Genomic DNA, 18,654 nt, shown 5'->3' with positions numbered 1-18,654 from the left:
CTGGCTTTGCTCTGTCCTTTCTTTAATCTTTTTGGTTAACAGAAAGCGTGAACATGATCACTTTTTTCCTTGGTTCCCAATCTGCTTGCAAATTCTAGTGAGAAAACCACCATCAAGGATATTGACTCCTGCTTTAAGTGACAAAAAGTTTCTCTAGTCATGTTCATAATAGCCTTCTTTTCCAGACATTTACCCGAGTTTCACACCCCATTATCCATTGCTACTCCCTGCGCACTTGCCAGGTCAACAACTCATTAAGTTGTGGAAGAGAATTTGGAAGCTTCTAGCACAGATAAGAATGCCTCTGGTCCTCCTCTTCCGTATCATCTATCTCCCCGAGTTAATCTCTCCTCTCCGCAACTTCCTTGATTGCTCCCTCTTCGAGCTGTGTTGGGTCTTCATCTATCCTCTATTTCTCCCACTTTTCCTCCATGGACTAGCGAGGCATTTTGGCCTCATCATTCCTAGCAACAAGTCCTGATGCATGGCGTGGCCTGGTCTCCTTCAGCTATTACTATCCTGGTTGCAGACTGCTTTTGGGCTCCTCAGTGTCATTGCACTGCGTTCTCCCAGCATCGTTTTCTCCCTGCTCAAACAATAGCTCTTCTTTTCTCTTCCCCTTTTCTAGTCGAGTCCCTCTTCTTTCCAAACTCGAAAGTACTTCCTTCCTCGCTTGCTTTGGGTCTGTTGCTTAAGAAATCGCTTCAAAGTGGCAACATCTTTTGGAGAAATATTTCCAGCCCCATTTAACGTGCAGGCATGTCAGACTGTCGAGTTGAAAAGCAGAGAGACCAAGAGGAGCAGTTCCCTTTCACTGAAAAATTATCACACTATTTTGTTCCACCATTTAGGAAAAAGCTACCTGATGAACACACGCTTAGAAAGGTGACCATAGGGGGCAGGTGATTTATCATGTGTTCAGATGTTCTAGAACTACCAGAATCCACGCTGGCCTGAGGACAGACTGGCAAGTGTGATTCTAAGACAGCATATGAATGGAATTAGTGATTAGAACATAATTAAAAGTTGCATCTGAGGCTACCTCTAACCAGTCTTCAATCACATTAATAGCTAATCACCTAGACAAGACTGACCCAAAGGGAATACGACAAGACAAAGTATTATTTTTAAGAAATCATTTATTAGAAACTGTATTAACCCAATTTACAGTGTGATATATGTATGTATCTTTATTTAGATATTTTACAAGTGACCGGTAAATACAGCCACTTTGTTTGGAAATGGAAAGTGTTCTAGCAACGTTTATTTATAGTAGTTTGACTAAATAAAGAACCGCCATTCTAAAAAGAGCTTATGTATGCCTTATGGAGTCAGTAAAGTAAGAAATTATCAGTTCATAAGCACCCGTAACACTATACATGGCCAACATACTAACATTGCTCGCATAAACAGGAAAAGTAGGAAGCACTTAAAAAATTGACAAGACCATTTTGTCGAAGGGAAGGATCAGCAAGAGCCTTGCTCTTTAATCCCCAAAGCAAGGAGATGGCCATTTCCAATCAGATAGGCAGAGATGCTCTCAAACACACAAAACAAAACACTGCCATTTTTTGCCTCAAATGAAGAAAATGTTGAAAAAGGGATAACGCAATCTTGTTCAGCCTATGGATCAGGTTCTTGTGATAATGGGTTTCAATTCAATGCATCATTCAATTAGTTCATGCTACAAAGGAGCAGGAGTCTTTAACTAAAACACTGTTTTTTTATGTACTGTATCCATCAAGAAACCACAGATCTACAGATCAACCAATAAGAACATTTAAAGGGTTCTGACTTCCCGAAGACTGAATCAGCCTTGTCCGGTAAAATGAGTCATGATATGGAAATGTGACTCAAACAAAACGAGTCTACGCGTGGATTTAACAGTATTTTATGACAGCTAGTAAATACTGATTTTAATGCGAAAGAGTTCAAAATAGATTTCACTTTTTGTAAATTTGCCGACATTGCATGCATTCCACAGCTCTTCCAGTTATGCTGTACCAATATGCATTATAGTACAGTATACTTCAATTTAAATGTTCTATCATTTTCACAAGAATTTATGGAACCACAATGGAGGGACATGTTAGCGAAGCACACTTAAATGTACTTTCTACCCACCTTCCTAAAAAAATTCACATTATTTACCATATTATGCAATAGGAAACATGAGCTAAAACTCTAGAAATGCTTTGACTAGACAAGGTTACGTGTCTAGCTTGATTAGTATGGTCACTATGAAAACCTATTTTAAAACCATTAGCAGAGTGAAAATGAAAAACGAGACTTTTGCTGAATTTTCTACAAAGTTAGAATAGCACAAAATACCTCTGTGACAGATGGAACATTTAAATGTTTATTCTTAGTCTCCGCTCAGTTGTATAACATGTAGGAGTTGTTTATTTTCACATTACTATGACTCCAGTGCATCAAATGGAGAAAAAAAATGTAAACAGAGTGCTTTGCTCTTTTTGAATTGCTCAGTCATTCCTCTTCTCAAAGGAGTTACGGATGATGGGGTATAACCGTATACTCCAAGCTCTCAAGAGACCTCTTTCTTCTTACGCATGCCATTAGGTGAACTGGATATGTACACACTGGACAGAACATTACTGTAGAGAAAATAAACAACAATATCATACAATTTGCTAAGTGTCCAGAATTAAACAGATACTGCCATTGTGACTTGGCTCGTTTACCAATTCCAAATTATTAAATGGAAAGGAAGTGGCTACAACGTTCAATAGAGAAATGACAACTGCTATGGGGCAGGTCCCAGGAGAGGAACAATATGCTCTAAGAGCAGAATATTAGGGTTAAAAGGGTTAGACAGAACATAAAAGTGTGCAGGTGTAACCAGTATGCCTACAATACCTGAAATTCTTAAGTGCTGATGACATAAGGCACTTTTTTTAAATGGTGAGAAGGACTGAAGCCAGTGGACATCTCAGGTGAGATCAGCCTGATGTAATATTTTGTTATGAAGGAACAGAAAATAAAAAATAGGTTTGATCAAACATATCACAAAATCCGAAACTGTTCTGAAAATCTAATAAAATATGGTTTAAGATTTGAGAATTACAAAAACCATCCCGATGACAAGTTGCAAACTTCGATGAAACATTAAATTTTCATGTGCACTTTTAGCTCTATATCCCATGGACGCTAGACAAGAGGAGAAACCCCACATCTAGGTACAAATGTGATGCTGCTCATCCACAAGCAAATCTCAGCCTGTCTTCCCTCAAATTTTATGAATAAAAGTCATTTCATTAGCTGTATACCCCCCTTCGTATGACACTTCTTACAATGTCAGCATGGAGGTTTGTACTTAAAAGGGAGTATTTCCACTGCCAGAACGCAATGCAATCTACACCAACAGTATGAACTCCTTCAACTTTTCCCACTTCTCCAAAACCACAAAATGGAGCACCTTCATTCACATGTAATGAGCCAATTGTACCCCCAACCCCAAAAAGTGACGAATACAAAAATACAGAGGAAGTCAGATCATGGAACACTTGTGCAATGGAAGTGGACTTCCAGATATTGGAACACCCAATTCCTCCATTCGCATATTCTTAATCCAAGTGGCTTGTAGGCAAATTCAACAGAAGATTAACTTAATATATATATGTATTTTACATTTATGGTACATAAAACTTGAAAAATACGAGCTTCATAAATATACATGCTTAGTCAATCAGTCTTTGTTATTCCATTTTTAGGAAACCTTGAGCTAGGAGGTTTTACCTACATTAATTGTGTCTTTTTGATTCACCTAAAGCAAAAAGATATTTACAAAAGCAGTAAGAAACAAGTACCACCAACTCTAAGAACTGACTGTAAAAAATATTATTGCAGGATAGTACAGACAAATTGCAGCCCAAGACTCCCCACCCTATTATCCTACTTTCACGTTTTATTTAGCTACTAAAAAAGCAGCTGATAATGTCATACAGTTTTCAGTGCAATACTTTACAATAATTTAAAATAAAATCCTATAATACAGAAAATATCAACCCTGTGGAGGGGGAAAACAAAGTCTCTTAATCAACCAACAAACGTGGCTGTATTTTTTCCATCAGCCAGCTACAGGAAAGCAGTCCGCTTTTTTAGTCACTAGTCTGCCGACTGCCAACTGTTTTTTTTGTTCGCTCGGCTCCAATTCTCTCTATGCATCCTTTATTTAAGAGTCACAAACCTGGCCATGCTAGACAGTCTAGAGGGAGCCAGAGAGGGAGTGACATTTTTTTTTTTTTCGGGTTCTGTTTTGCATCTTTGCTGCACTGGCTCTGCAACTACAGCGAGTTTAGTTTTGGTTTCAATACCTTACACCTTAGTCAAGGTGCTGTGAAGCTGGTCTCTATGGCGCTCCACAAGTTTCAGATGGCTTCAGGGAAGCACATTTCCCAGGCCACAGTAGCTGTGAAATATTGCAACATTATGTTTGTGGTTTTCCCATCACTGATTAAGCAGTCTATGATGCAGATCCATAGAGTCGCCTTGTTGTAGCATAAACCAATGAACTGAGCAAGACTTGCTTGTTGCATGGAGTCCAGGCCAGCCTTTCTATTAGGAACAAGTGGTTTGAGCTGGATCCACAAGCAAAAGAGATGAATGAAAGGGGAAAACCCTGCTAATGCTTGGGACCATAGGATGGTGTGTTAACAGAGCAGGGTTACAATACACAAGTTCAGTTTCAAGCTACAACTAGGAAAATCTCCCCACTGTTGTATTTCTTACTTTTCATGCAGTGGCCCCGAGCCAAGTCACTAGACTCTCGCTGTTCAAATGGCCACACATCCCAGACGATCCTCATTCTGGAGATGCTTTCTATCGGCCTCCCCTGGGTCTACATATTCATGTGCCGTGACTAGGGGGGTGCTGCAAGTCTTGACCAGAGAAAATTGGGTGCAGCAGAGGGTGAAGGTGCAATGCTGTGGCAGCTGCTGAGCCAGGACGAGGGGCAAGTAAGGTTGGGTAAAGTGCATGAGGCAGGTGGTGAAGGGTTAGGTGGCCTGGGTGGATAGCAGAGGCTGGAATGATATGAATAGGGTGGCCAGCAAGAAAGGTAGCTGGGTGGGCAGGAATCAGTGAATGGGTAAGGTGAGAGAGCGAGATGGGCGTTAGGTGGTGTTGGGGAATATGGTGCACCTGGGCCAAAGCTTGGTGTGGGTGCATGCCTACAGCTGCAGCTGCTGCAGCAGCAGCATGATGTTGCAAGATAGCATGCTGGACACTAGAGATGGATGTGGCAGAGCCTGGTGCTTGTTGCTGTATATGAATCTGCTGCATGGTGGGAGGCACTGGGGTGAGGGCTGATGCAGAGAAGGCCTTCACTTGCTTAGCCAAAAGCTGCTGCTGAATGTGCTGCTGGGCTGCCTGTTGCAATTTGCTGTACTTTTCCATCTCTTCTGGCGTAAAAGTAATGGGCTGGCTCTCCAGTGGTGCCAGAGAAAAATCATCTTCTCCCTCGGGGTCTCCGTCAATGCTCAAGCCCTCACTCTGAGGTCTGTATGCCGAATAATGCTCTGAATCAGGACCTAAAGGCATCAAACTGCCATCCATAGGAAAAGCTGGATTACCACTGCCAACTGATTCCAGAGCTACCCGGTGCTCACACATACTGGTCCCATAGCCATGAGGCAAAAGCTGCTCTGAAGAACTGTAGTATTCTTGATGCTCTGGTACTCCAGGAGGAAATGCTGGCGGATGCAACACTTCAACAGCTTCTTCTAATTCAAGAACAGACGGTATGTCATTTACATCAAGCTTCACAGGTATATCGTTTGTAACAGGAACTGTTGGTAGCAAGATCTCAGCACAGGCTTGTCCGTCATCTGCCAGGTCCTCAGTTTTCTCCATTCCAGCTTCATCTTTAACAGTGCAGGGCTTACGGTTTGTGGGCAACTTCCCAATTAAAGGCATGCCTGGCCTGTTACCCAATGACGGGGGCAGCCTAGGGCCAAAGTAGCCCTGAGGGGGATCCTTTAGCTTTGCCCCACCTTTGCTTGGTCCTGCTGCAGGCTCTCCCATGGTAACAGATTTCCTGTCCATCCTTCGTGACTGAATATTTTCTAGTAGCTGTTTTGCAGTTAAAGAGCTCTTTCCATCAGACGGCTCCCTCTCAGAACTTTTTCTCAGATTTGAACTGTGAGAAAGGGTACTGCTGAACCCCCTAGGGTCCCTTCCTCTACTGTCTCCTCTTTTTGAATGCCCATCAGTTCTACCTGATCTGCTGTAACGGGGAGACTGTGAACGGTAGATTTTTGAACGGATAAAATCTCTTCGGCTAGCTCTCCAGTCATCAGAGCTTTCATGACCACGGGACCCCTTTCTGGAAACAGAACGTTGGGATGGACTTCTGGTGCTGCGACTACGGTCTCTGCTGTAGCTACGGCTACGTTTCCAGCTCCGCCCGGTGTCGCTGCGGCTTCTCCTCTTGCTGTGGCTCCTGCTACGGCTGCTGCTTCGTGTTCTACCTCTGCTTCTTGTTCTTGACCGACCCCTGGTGTCACTTCGGCTACGGCTTCTGCTCCGGGATCGGCTATGGCTGTAGTCAGAGGAAGAGTATTTGCGCCTTTTTGATGTACGTTTTGAGCTGTTGTAGTCTGAATCATCATCAGAGCCACAAGATCGCTTTGATCGCCGTCGGGACCGGTTGCTATACTCACTATAATCACTATTATCTGAGTAACTTTGCCTGTGACTGTAATGACTGTTGTCTGAAGACAAGTCAGAACTCGAAGAATAAGACCTTCGTGAAGACCGTCGCTGACCAGATCTCGAGCGGCTCTTAGAGTGTCCGCTTCCAGAGTCATCATAATCACTAAAGTGAGACAAAGATTTTTGTCTGGAGTGCTTCTGATGGTCACTATTACCACTACTATGACGGCTCCTTCGCCTGGACCTACTCTCTAGCTTGACTGAACATTGTCCATGTGTGGAAGAACATGAAGATGAGAGTTGGGTCTCAGTTTTGGGTTTCTTGATGGCTGGCTCTTGGCATACATTGACAGCAGAGTCATTTTTGCTGATAATGATCCTTTCTGAAATAGAGAGAGGCTTTAGATGGGTCACGTCATGCAGACTGGTCTTTGCCTTTAGTAGCTGGCTTGCAGAATCACAACCTTCGGTTTTCACAACAAACTCTGCATCTACAGGGATGGTGGTCTTGGTGGTCTTATGTTTATGCTTCTTGCGTTTATTTTGGTTTTCTTCACCAGCCTCCACTTCTGCCTTTTGCTTGCGTTTACGTTTGATAGACTTTTTATGCTTCTTCCTTTTTTTATGCTTGTGAGATTTCCCAGATTTCTCTTTAACAATGCGATTCTCATCAGGTTCACAAAGCACTGCAACGCGGGTCTCTGCTTTATTCTGTGCTCCACATGTATGTACTGGAGTCTTTACTATGTTCTTTACATCTAGACAAGTAGACAGATTTTCAGCGTCTTTGCCTTTGTTCAAATCCTTTTGTTCTACAAGCTGGAAGGTCTCCTTTCCAGGAGTTTGGGTAACTTCTGTTTTTTCGATACTTTTTTTATTAGCTTTGTTTCGTGTAAGTTTGAAATCAAAATACAAAGGGTTACAACTGTAGGAAATAGCTGGCTGTGTCTGAGTAGATACCAAGAGTTCTGACGGCCACTGCAGCATTGTTGTGTCGTCTTTACCCAGAACAGGAAGAAAAGGCCCACTAGGCTGTCTAGGCCCGTCCAAAACTTCAACTCTACCTTCAATAGGCTTAGTACTTTCATCTGGAGTATTCGATTCCAAGCTTTTGCTTTCAATACGTTCACTTGAGACAGTGATTGCGGCACCTTTCTTATCCTGTTTATTCTCTTTGGCAGGGAGTAATCCCTCTGGCTGCTTTGGATAAGTTACAATGCTCTCAGCACTCCCTAGATTATCTGCTTTGCTATTGCTTGCAGTGTCCGTTTTTGGGATGACAGACTGAACCTTTTTCCTTTCAAGGACATAGTCTTTGGTGGTAGGTTTGCCTTTGAAGGCCTCACCACCCTTAGCGGCTGCACCTAACTTGATGGCTCCTCCCACCTTAATTGCCTCACCAACCTTGCTCACTCCGCCAGCCGTAACAGATTCTCCGTTCTTGGAGGCTTCACCACCCTTGTTAGTTGCACCCATCAGGACAGTCTCACCACCCTTGGAAGGCCCACACACCCTGATGGACTCATCACTTTTACTGGGAGGATCCAGCTTAATGACATCAACACATTTAATGGGACCACCCACATTGATGTTTTCAGCCCCTTTCTTTGATGTGCCAACCTTAAGGACATTACCGTACTTATTAGGCGTACCCAACTTTACGACCTCACTGCTCTTGATATGACCACCCATCTTCAAAGACTCACCACCCTTGCTTGATGCTCCCACCTTAATGCTCTCGCTGCCCTTGGTGACCCCACCAATTCTGGTCTCAACAGTTCCACCCACCTTAACAGGCTCACTGCCTTTGACGGGACTCATAGTTTTGATGGCATCACCACTCTTGACAGGCACACTACCCTTGTTACTTTCACTGCCCTTAATTGCCCCACTTGACTTCTTAATGGTCTCACTGCTCTTGTTGACAATGCCCATATTGGCTGCTTTGCTACCCTTGCTGACTCTGCCACCCTGGGTAATCTCAGACTTTATTGCTTCTGCCCGTTTAATTATACCCCCAGTCTTCTTTGCCTCTATGCCCTTTGTGGCACCACAACCCTTTATGGGATCTATGCTCTTTATGCCATCAACCAACTTGGCAGTCCCGCTGCCCTTGACAGCATTTGTAACTTTGATGGTTTCATTGTTCTTGACAGCGCTTACAACTTTGATGGCAGGTGCAACTTTGATGGCTTCACTGCTTTGGCCCCCATCACCAAATTTGACTAGGTCTCTGCTTTTGACAGGATCAGTGTTTTTGCTGCAGTCTTTAGAGGTGTTGCTTTTGATGGCATCTCTGCCCCTGCTGACTGTACTGCTGTCACCACTTTTGATGGCATCCCGACCCTTGCTGCCACATGTGACTACATTGTCATTGCCACCTTTGGTACTCTCACTGCCTTTGTTACAGTCACTGGCTTTGATGGTGCTTCGCACTTTGGCGCTACTGTCGCTTTTCATGTTGTCACTGCCTTTACTAGCATCCTTCCCTTGGCTGCCATTGTTACCCCCTATAGGGTCTGTGCCTTTACAACTGTCTGTAACTTTCACAGAATCTCTGCCTTTGCAGCAGTTAGTTGCTGTAGAATCGTTCTCGTTGCTGCTGTCCTTTGCAGGATCCTTGCACTTGCTTGCCTCTAATCCTTTGCCAGTAGCATTATTATCTGCCTCCATCTGGTCAGTTGACCTCATGAAGAGTAAAAACTGAAAAGGAGGTTTCACTTTACAGTGTGCAGGAGGTATGTAGTGGTAATACTCTGACTCTGCATGAAGTGCCTGCTCATCTCGCTTCATTTTCTTAAGCTTGGACAAAGTACTAGCCAGTGAGGCACCCAAATCAACCTCCTGAGTTTCCTCCTCCTCAAACTTCTCTTCAGGGATGTGACCAAGTTCTACTTCCCCTGTTCTGACCAATATCCCCTGCTCTAATAATGCTTTATCAACCAGCATGCCATCTTCAGTTATGCTAGCGTCTTCAACTTGGTCTTTAAAAACAGAAGATGGAGACTCAAGTTTTACAGGGACCTTCTTGGCAAATGAGAAACAGACTCCAAGCTTCTGCTGTGGGGTTCCCACATTGGTCTTCACGCTGAAGCTAACTGATGGAGTTGCTGGAGTAGATGCAGCTGCTAAAGAAACTGGGCTACTTGTAAGTGCGGCATTTGGGAGGGGAATTGTCTCCAAAGTGGTCTCTGTGGCAGACTGGGGAGGACTCATTTGGGCAAAACTGCAATTCACAATCGCATCATCCCTTTCATCTTCACAGCTTTCTTCATCAACAGCAACAGTTGTGGGTCGGAATCTTGGGCCACTTCCTGGAGCGCTACAAGCAAATAAGAAAAAGATGGAAAAAAACAGCTTACAAATCAAAAGTGACATGAAAATGAATATGCCTCAGGACAATAAGTAACCTTTACGCAAGACTGACACGGTAACTGAGCTCTCTCACTTTCACATGCCTACCTCCCAACACAGATCCCAAAGTAACAGATTACTTAATAGTTTTGCAGCTCAACGCCCTTCTAGATTCACATGCTTTGCACCATTCCACTATCTAGCGGTTGGGCCAGATGTATAGCTAACCAATTACGTTTTTAACTAGGGCATCAACTAAGTCAGACATTAAGGCAGCGACCATAAGCTGCAGTGCCCTATTACATGAAAATTGTTTAAATTCTTTTTCTTAGCACCAACTTCCCTTCTTCACCAGGGACGTGAACAGTCACATGTAAATCGACTAGAGCTTAAAGCTAAAAAAACGTGCTAATTATGAGTAACCTCTTTCATTTACAGCATTAAATCTAACCTAGATTCACATGCTCTGCAAAGGGTATGTAGCAATATAGAACAGTGGCGAATGAATAGTGATGAATACATGTTTTAACATAGTTTAACCCACAAAATGCATCATTATATTGTACAGATGCACTCAAGATACATGCTGATCACCAAAGTTGTAGCTGCACAGGCAAAGACATCATACCCAAAAACACCAATCTTGCACCCTTTACTAGTATAACAGGACCTTGGTTTAGCCGTCAATATGGAATTCTGTAGTTTAGAACACTACAACCGTATTGTCTAAACAATTTACCTGGCTATTATAACCTTACTTGTAAGTAACCCAATAAATTGTGAAGCATGCAGTACAAATAACTGTTTAGTTTTAGTTTGTGGTATGCAACACATGATAGCTGTACCTCCATCTAAAGAGAGTGGACTTCTTTCAGCCATGTTCGTTAAAAGAAAAGATAACTGGATGATTTAATTTGAAAAGGTGATACAAGTTTTGGAACAAACTGAGAACGTGTCCTCATGACTACTTTTTCCTTGTGAATTACTCCTGCACTGGTGATAAAGCTCGTAATTGACAACCTCGCTGGAGAGTGAATAGCTAGCTAAGAAAGTAGTATTTAACACTTTATTTTTTAGACTTCAGTTCTGTGTTGCTTCAAACGAACGAGTTACTTACCTTCGAAACTATATATTTGTAAGAAACATAGGTTAGTTATAGACTCCTTACCTTAGAATTACCCCCAGGCGTCAGACTGGATCCGGAAAGTTTTTTTGTCAGCAGTACCTATGCGCGTCGGAAGGTGGCATCGGTCGACTCCACGTTCGTAGTCGCCGCCGCCAGGATGACGTTGCGGTAGCTACATTGACGCCGCCCTCGCACGCAGTCAGTTCTGTACACGACTTTCCACACCAGAAGCGCAGAGCCATGTAAGACACTGACCACTGGTGCACAAAACTAGGGGCCTGAAAGGAAGTCCTTAACCCTAGAAGTCAGTTCGCAGAACTGGGAGGATGGATGGGGCAGGAAGGAATCTAAAACTAACCTATGTTTCTTACAGATATATCGTTACCAAAGGTAAGTAACTTGTTCATCTGAAAGAAACAGTTATAGATTCCTTACCTTCGAATAGATACCCCGGCAATACCACCCCCGGAGGGGGGATTGAGAACTAAATTAACACCAGAAAGTCCTGGAGAACAGAACGGCCAAAGAAGCCATCTCTCCGGACTTGGCTGTCCAGGCAGTAGTGTTTGGTGAACGTGTGCAGCGATGCCCACGTAGCTGCCTGGCAGATGTCATTAAGGGGGACCCCCCCGTCCCAAAGCAGTGGTGGCTGCCGTCGCCCTGGTGGAATGGGTGCCGTCCCACTGGAGGCTCCTTCTTTGCCAAAGAATAGCAAGCTTTGATGCACAGAATGACCCATCTGGAGATGGTCCATTTGTGCACGGCCCGACCTTTCTTAGCGCCCACGTAACCAACAAAAGAGCTGGTCGGCCACTCGTAATTGTTTGGTGCGATCCAAGTAGAAGGAAAGCGCACGTTTTGGATCCAGGCGGTGGAGCCTCTCTTCCTCTTTTTAAGGATGCGAAGGCAGAAAGAAGGTGGGCAAAGTGATGGTTTGGCCAATGTGGAAAGAAGTAACCACCTTGATAAGAAAGGAAGGTCTAGTTCTAAGGACGACCTTGACCGGATGGACAGCCAGAAAGGGAGGGTTGGAAGAAAGAGCTTGTAGCTCACTCTCCCTGTGTGTAGAGGTGGTGGCAACCAGAAAGGCAGTTTTCAAAGTGAGAAGTCTGAGAGGACAGTTATGCAGTGGCTCAAAGGGAGTGCACATGAGGTAGGTAAGAACCAAGTTCAAGTCCCGCTGAGGCATTACGAAGGGAACAGGAGGAAAAAGATGAGTAATGCCCTTAAGGAATAGATGTACAACAGGGGACATGAAAAGAGAAGGCTGATAAGGAAGCCTAAGGAAGACTGAAATGGCCAAAGTAAGGAGGAACAAGAGAACCTCAGAAAGAGGGGTGGAAAGGGAACCCACATCCTTTGCTGTGCACCATGCGACAAATTTGTTCCATCTGCAGGCATATACCGTCTAAGTGGAGGGACGCCTGGCTGCCAATATAACATCACAGACTTGGGAGGCAAGTCAAATGACGTCAATTGCAGCTGCTCAATCTCCACGCCAGGAGGTGGAGGCTGGACAGGTTCGGGTGGAGGACCGTCCCCTGCTGCGACAGAAGATCCTCCCGAAGAGGCAGTCTGATCGGAGGATCGATGGCCATGTTGAGCAGCTCTGGATACCAGACTTCGTGCCCAATCCAGAGCCACAAGAATGACTTGGGCCCAGTCGCGCTTGATCTTCAGCACTCTGGGCGGAAGTGGTATAGGCGGAACGGCGCATAGAAGACTGCAACTCCACTTGCGACGAAAAGCGTTGCCTAGCGAGTGCCACCTTGAAAATTCCAACACGCAGAACTGCTGACATTGCGTGTTCTCTTCTGTGCCGAATAGATCTAACCAAGGCTCTCCCCACAGCTGAAAGAGACCTTGCACCACCTCAGAGTGAAGACGCCATTCGTGATACATCATGCACCTGCGGCTGAGTTTGTCCGCTCTGGCGTTCAGGGAACCTGCTAGGTGTTGAACCACCAGGGATATGCCCTGATGTTCCAGCCATGTCCAGAGGCGGAGGGCCTCCTGACACAGGTTCCACGACCCCAACCCGCCTTGTTTGTTGCAGTACCAAATCGCGGTGGTGTTGTCCGTGAACACCTGCACCACTCTTCCCCGGACAGAGGGAAGGAATGCTTTGAGTGCAAGACGAAATCGCCAGAAGGTTGATGTGGAGCCCGGACTCCGCCAGAGGCCTCTGATCTCCGCTCCCCCATGGGGCTGCCCCATCCTGAAAGTGATGCATCGGTCACCACTGTGTACTCTGGTTGGGGAAGGGAGAGGGATCTGCCGCTGACCCAATCCTGGTTCATGAGCCACCACTGCAATTGGTGTGCAGTGCCCTCCGATCTGGATGTGGTGCCCGCTGGAACTTCAGGTCCCACTGCAGAGCCCGCATATGCCAACTGGCATGGTCCACCAGCAGGATGCAGGAGGCCATCAGGCTCAGTAGCCTGAGGGTCATCCTGACCGAAACCCAGGATAGAGGCTGAAAGATCGGAATTATAGCCCGAATATCCCGGACTCGCTGTTCGGGAGGATAAACCCGAAACGGTGTCGTGTCCAGAACCGCTCCGGTGAAGAGGAGCTTCTGAGAGGGGGTCAGGTGGGACTCGGCATTGATGGACAACCCCAGCGAATGCAGGTCGCCCGTAGTCTGGAGGAGGAAGACGACAACCTGGGGCAAGCCCGTCTTCAACAGCCAGTCGTCGAGATAGGGGAAGACTGGAACCCCTGATCTGCGCAGATGACCTGCCACCTCCATCACTTTCGTGAACACCAAAGGGGTGCTGGTAAGGCCAAAGGGGAGCACTGTATACTGAAAGTGCTCGTGGCCTACCGTGAACCGCAGGTAACGCCGGTGGGCCAACAAGATGGGGATGTGAAAGCAATCGTCCTGCAAGTCCAACGCTACCATCCAGTCTCCAGGGTCGAGGGCAGACTAGACCTGAGCGAGCGTCAACATTTTGAACTTCTCCTTCCGGAGGAAGCGGTTGACGTTCCGGAGATCCAAGATAGGACACAGGTCTTTGTCCTTCTTGGGCACCAGAAAGTAGTGGGAATAGCAACCACAAACTACTTCTGGGGCAGGAATGCGCTCGATGGCTCCCTTGGCCAAGAGTGCCGAAACTTCTTGATGGAGAAGGGCCAGATGATCCTCTGACATGCGAAGGTACTGAGGGGGCATGGATGGAGGGGTAGTCTCGAAGGGGAGGGAGTAGCACCTTCTGACTATTTGCAAAACCCAGCTGTCTGACGTGATGGTGCGCCAGTGGGGGAGGTGATGGCGAATCCTGCCACCCACTGGCGTTTGATGGCCCTGAAAGGTAAGACTAGGAGTATTTGGAGGCTGCTGCAGAGGGGGCTGTGGTGGACTGGCCCGCTAGTTCCCACGTTCCCGGCCGCGGAGGGTGAACAGCTTGCGCTGGCCTGTGGCTCTGGGCAGGGCGTGGTGGTGCACCCCTTCTGTAGCCACGAAAGGGGCGAAAGGCAGACTGAGCAGGGCGGGTGGTGGAGAGGCCCAAGGACCTGGCCGTAGCACGAGAGTGCTTAAAGCGCTCCAGGGCGTTGTCTGCCTGAAACGGCAACGGCCATCAAAGGGCATGTCCATAAGAGTGGATTGGACATGCCCGGAAAAACCAGTCGACCGCAACCAGGCATAGCGTCGAAGGGCTACTGATGTGAAAATTGCCCTACCTATTGAGTCGGCGGTATCCAGCCCACAGCAGATGGTAAACTTCGCTGCGTCCCTCCCCTCGGCAACTGCACAGGAGTGCACGGCCCAAGCCTGCGCCGAGCACTGGGGCAGCACCTGCGCCACCATATCCCACATAGAGTGGGTGTAATAGCCCAACAGATATGTGGTGTTTACCGACCGCAGTCCCAAGCTGGAGTTGGAAAACATTTTCTTCCCAAGGTGGTGCTCTAGGGAATGCGCCTTTGGAGGTGGAGGCTTGGACCACCAAGCTCTAAGGGGTGGGGTGTTAGGAGAGGAAAGTGGGGTCCCCGGGGCTGAGCGGTGGGGTTGGGCAATCATCCTGTCCACAGGAGCCCCTGTGTTGGGCCTGGACCAGGTGCCCAAAGGGATGTCCGTAAGGACTTCATTAAAATGGCAGCAGGGGCTCCGAAGAGCTCGCTGCCGGTTGAAGCAACTGTCAGGAGGTTAGTCCTGACAGCCACCGTAGGTAGCTCGAGGTGGAGAGCCTCGGCCGCCCTATGCAACACCACTGCGTATGACGCTCCCTCCTCCGTAGCCACGGTAGGAGGACACAACATGCCATGGTCTGGTGAGGTATCCAGACCATTGGCTTCCCCCAGTTCGTCTCTCCAGTCCTGTTCATAAACCTACTGGTCGGTTAAAGGGTCCCCAAACCCCTCCCAGTCCTCCTCACCCTCCTATGGCTGTCAATTTGGTCTCAAATAGCCAGGGTAGAAAAGAGGCACATAAGTACCCGTCGGCGCCGGATCCGGTGTCGGTCGGCGCCGGTCCGACTCAGTGTCTACCTCGAGGTGGAGGCAGGGGTCAATGTCTGATGGGGACACAGCTGATGCTGGTTGCGGACGTGGTACCGGTGGAATCGGCGCCAGGGGAGGCATAACAAGGTCAACCGGCGCCGATCCAGATCCAGGCCTGGATCCAAGGGGACCCTGCGGCACCAAGGCAGAGGGCGCCGGCGGAGTCAGGCTGCACAAAGATGGCGTGCATCGGTTCGTAAAACTGACTAAGCAGGGCAGGAGTCGCTATCGGTCCCAGGAATGGGGTGGGAAACCCGGAACTGACCCTATGGGCACCAAACGCGGAGCCGCGATAGACGCACCACCCGCATACCTCGTCGCGTTGGCCGACGGACGGGGAGAAGTCGAAGAGAGATGATGCTTCTTCTACTTCTTCCTGTGCTTAGACTTACCTGACCAGGAGTGCGAAGACTTGGTTGAAGAATGGTGTTTGTTCAGAGACCGGTCCCTCGACCTCCAACGTGACCAGGACCTTGAGTGACGCGGAGCAGACTGCCGGGCCTAGAGTAGCTTTCGGAACCGCTCCCGCAAAGAATTCGGGGCCCTGGGCCAGCAGTCGGAGCACGACTTGGGGGTTGTGGTCGCGCTTCAGGCAGTAGAGGCACATGCGGTGCGGCTAAGTCACTGACATCAGTAGGTTACAGGATCGGCAAGCCTTGAAGCCGGGCATCTCTCGTACACCAGGAGTTGACAAAAGTCGTGAAAACAAAATCAGTCAAAAAGTGACTGGAGGTACCGCTCTCCGGATCTGTGCTTGCTGGCGCGGAAAAAGAAAGCACTGACGTTAGCGCGTGAGGGCGGCGTCTATGTAGCTACCGCGATGTCATCCCAGCGACCACGACGATGAGTGCAGAGTCTATCGATGCCACCTTCCGATGCGTAGGGGTACTGCTGACGAAAAACATTCCGGATACAGTCCGACGCCTGGGGGTAAATGTAAGGTAAAGAATCTCTAAGGAAAATGCTACTTACCAGTATGCATCTGTTCTTGACATGCAGAGCTGCAGATCCGTACACTGTGCATAGATCACCATATGGTGTTGGGCTCGGATGCTTGCACCTTGTTGTTGTCTTGGAAGAAGTCTTTTGTAGTCACGAGGTAGGTGATTCCTCCCTTGGACGATAGTGCGCATGGGCATAGACTCCATCCTCCGATTGTTTTTCGCCATGATGGGAAATGATGGAATCAGTAAGAAATAGAAGAGATGTCCATGTGAATATATCTAATTAAGATAATACTGGAACAGATACAGGTTCCGGGGAGGTGGGTGGGCGTGTACGGATCTGCAGCTCTAAATACCAAGAACAGATGCATGCTGGTAAGTAGCATTTTCCGTTCGAGGCATACGAGCTGCAGATCGTACACTATGCATAGACTGTACAGCAGTGTCTCCCTTAGCGGTGGTCACCTGTATACGTTGCAGTAGTTTAAAAAGGTGTTTTAAGAACAGCTTGGCCTACAGAAGCCTGTTGCTTAGCCTGCACATCAACAATAGTGTTCGGTGAAGGTGTGTGGTGCAGACCATGTTGCTGCTTTACATATGTCATCTAAGGGGATGTTCCCTAAGAATGCCATGGAAGCCCCTAGCTTGCGTGTTGAATGCGCTCTAGGGGGAATTGTTAATGTGCGTTTAGCCTTTTGGTAGCATATTTGAATGCATTTTATTATCCACCTCGCGATCCCAGCTTTGGAGATGGGGTTACCTTTATGAGGTGGGGAGAAGGCTACAAACAGTTGTTTTGTTTTTCTAAAGGGTTTAGTCCGGTCAATGTAATAAAGTAGGGTTCTTGACGTCTAGTGTGTGAAGAGCTCTCTCTGCTACGGAGTCTGGGTTTTGAAAAAACACTGGTAACAACTGATTGGTTAAGATGAAAAGCAGAGATGACTTTGGGAAGGAATTTTGGATTTGTTCTGAGAACCACTTTGTTACAGTGTATTTGTAAGAATTGTTCTTGTATGGTTAAAGCCTGGATCTCACTTACTCTTTTGAGAGGCGATTGCGACAAGGAAAGCTATTTTCCATGTGAGGAACTGAAGTTCACATTTACGTAGAGTTTCAAATGGGGGACACATGAGCCTGGTAAGAACAATGTTTAAATTCAGCACCGGCAAGGGTGGCAATCTGGGAGGAATAATTCTTTTAAGGCCCTCCATAAAGGCTTTAATTGCAGGTACTCTAAATAGAGACAGGTGTTGTCTATTTTATAAATAAGCAGCAAGTGTTGCTAGATGTAATCGTATGGATGAAAATGCCAAATTACATCTTTGCAAGTGTAGCAAATAGCAAATGATGTCCTGGATGGAAGCATCCAGCGGATCAATATGATTGTTACTGCAGTAGATGACAAATCTTTTCCATTTTGCTGCATAGCAAGCTCTAGTAGTAGGGCGTCTGGCTTCTTTAATGATGTTCATACAATCTGGCGGAAGGTTAGGATAACCGAACTCTAGGACTTCAGGAGCCAGATTGGTAGATTCAGTTGACCTGGATAGGGGTACCTCATCTCTCCATGGTTCTGCGTTAGCAATGTTGGGGAGAGGCATAGTTTTTGGTGTGGAACTACTGAGAGTTCCAGCAGTGCTGTGAACCACAGTTAGCGTGCCCATGTGGGAGCCACTAGGATCATCTTGAGACTGTTGCCCTAGGGGAATCAGTGGGAGTGACGGAAAAGCGTACACAAATCTGCCCGACTAGTTCATCCACATCGCATTGCCTTTGGACAACGGGTGTGGAAAACTGGTGGCGAAGGTTGGGCATTTTACATTTTCGTGTGTGGCGAACAGATCTATGTCTGGTTGACCCCCATAGTTGGAAGAATGGTTGAAGAACTTGGGGATGAAGTTCCCATTCGTGTATCTGCTGTGTCTGCAGACGTAGCAGATCCGCAATCTGACTGTGAACTCCTGGAAGATGTTCTGCAAGTAGGTTTATGTTTTGTGGAATGGCCCATCTCCAAATGTTTTGTGCGAGCTGGGACAGCTGCAAAGAATGTGTGCC

General features: G+C 46.9%; 1 protein-coding gene across 9 annotated transcripts in view; it reads right to left on the bottom strand.

Annotated features, from left to right (window-relative positions):
• Positions 1-1,121: 1,121 nt before the first annotated feature.
• Positions 1,122-18,654, bottom strand: part of GPATCH8 (G-patch domain containing 8) — an 826,162-nt gene continuing 808,629 nt past the window's right edge. For all 9 annotated transcript variants that reach the window (XM_085648525.1, XM_085648516.1, XM_085648544.1 and 6 more), the window contains one exon: positions 1,122-9,994. In XM_085648525.1, the coding sequence (XP_085504651.1) occupies positions 4,867-9,994 (5,128 nt within the window). In that variant the 3' untranslated portion in view covers positions 1,122-4,866. The remainder of the gene's footprint in view (positions 9,995-18,654) is intronic.

Source organism: Triturus cristatus, chromosome 1_1 (genome assembly GCF_964204655.1).
Source record: "Triturus cristatus chromosome 1_1, aTriCri1.1, whole genome shotgun sequence".
NCBI classification, from domain to species: domain Eukaryota; kingdom Metazoa; phylum Chordata; class Amphibia; order Caudata; family Salamandridae; genus Triturus; species Triturus cristatus.
This window is presented reverse-complemented; position numbering and strand designations above follow the sequence as displayed.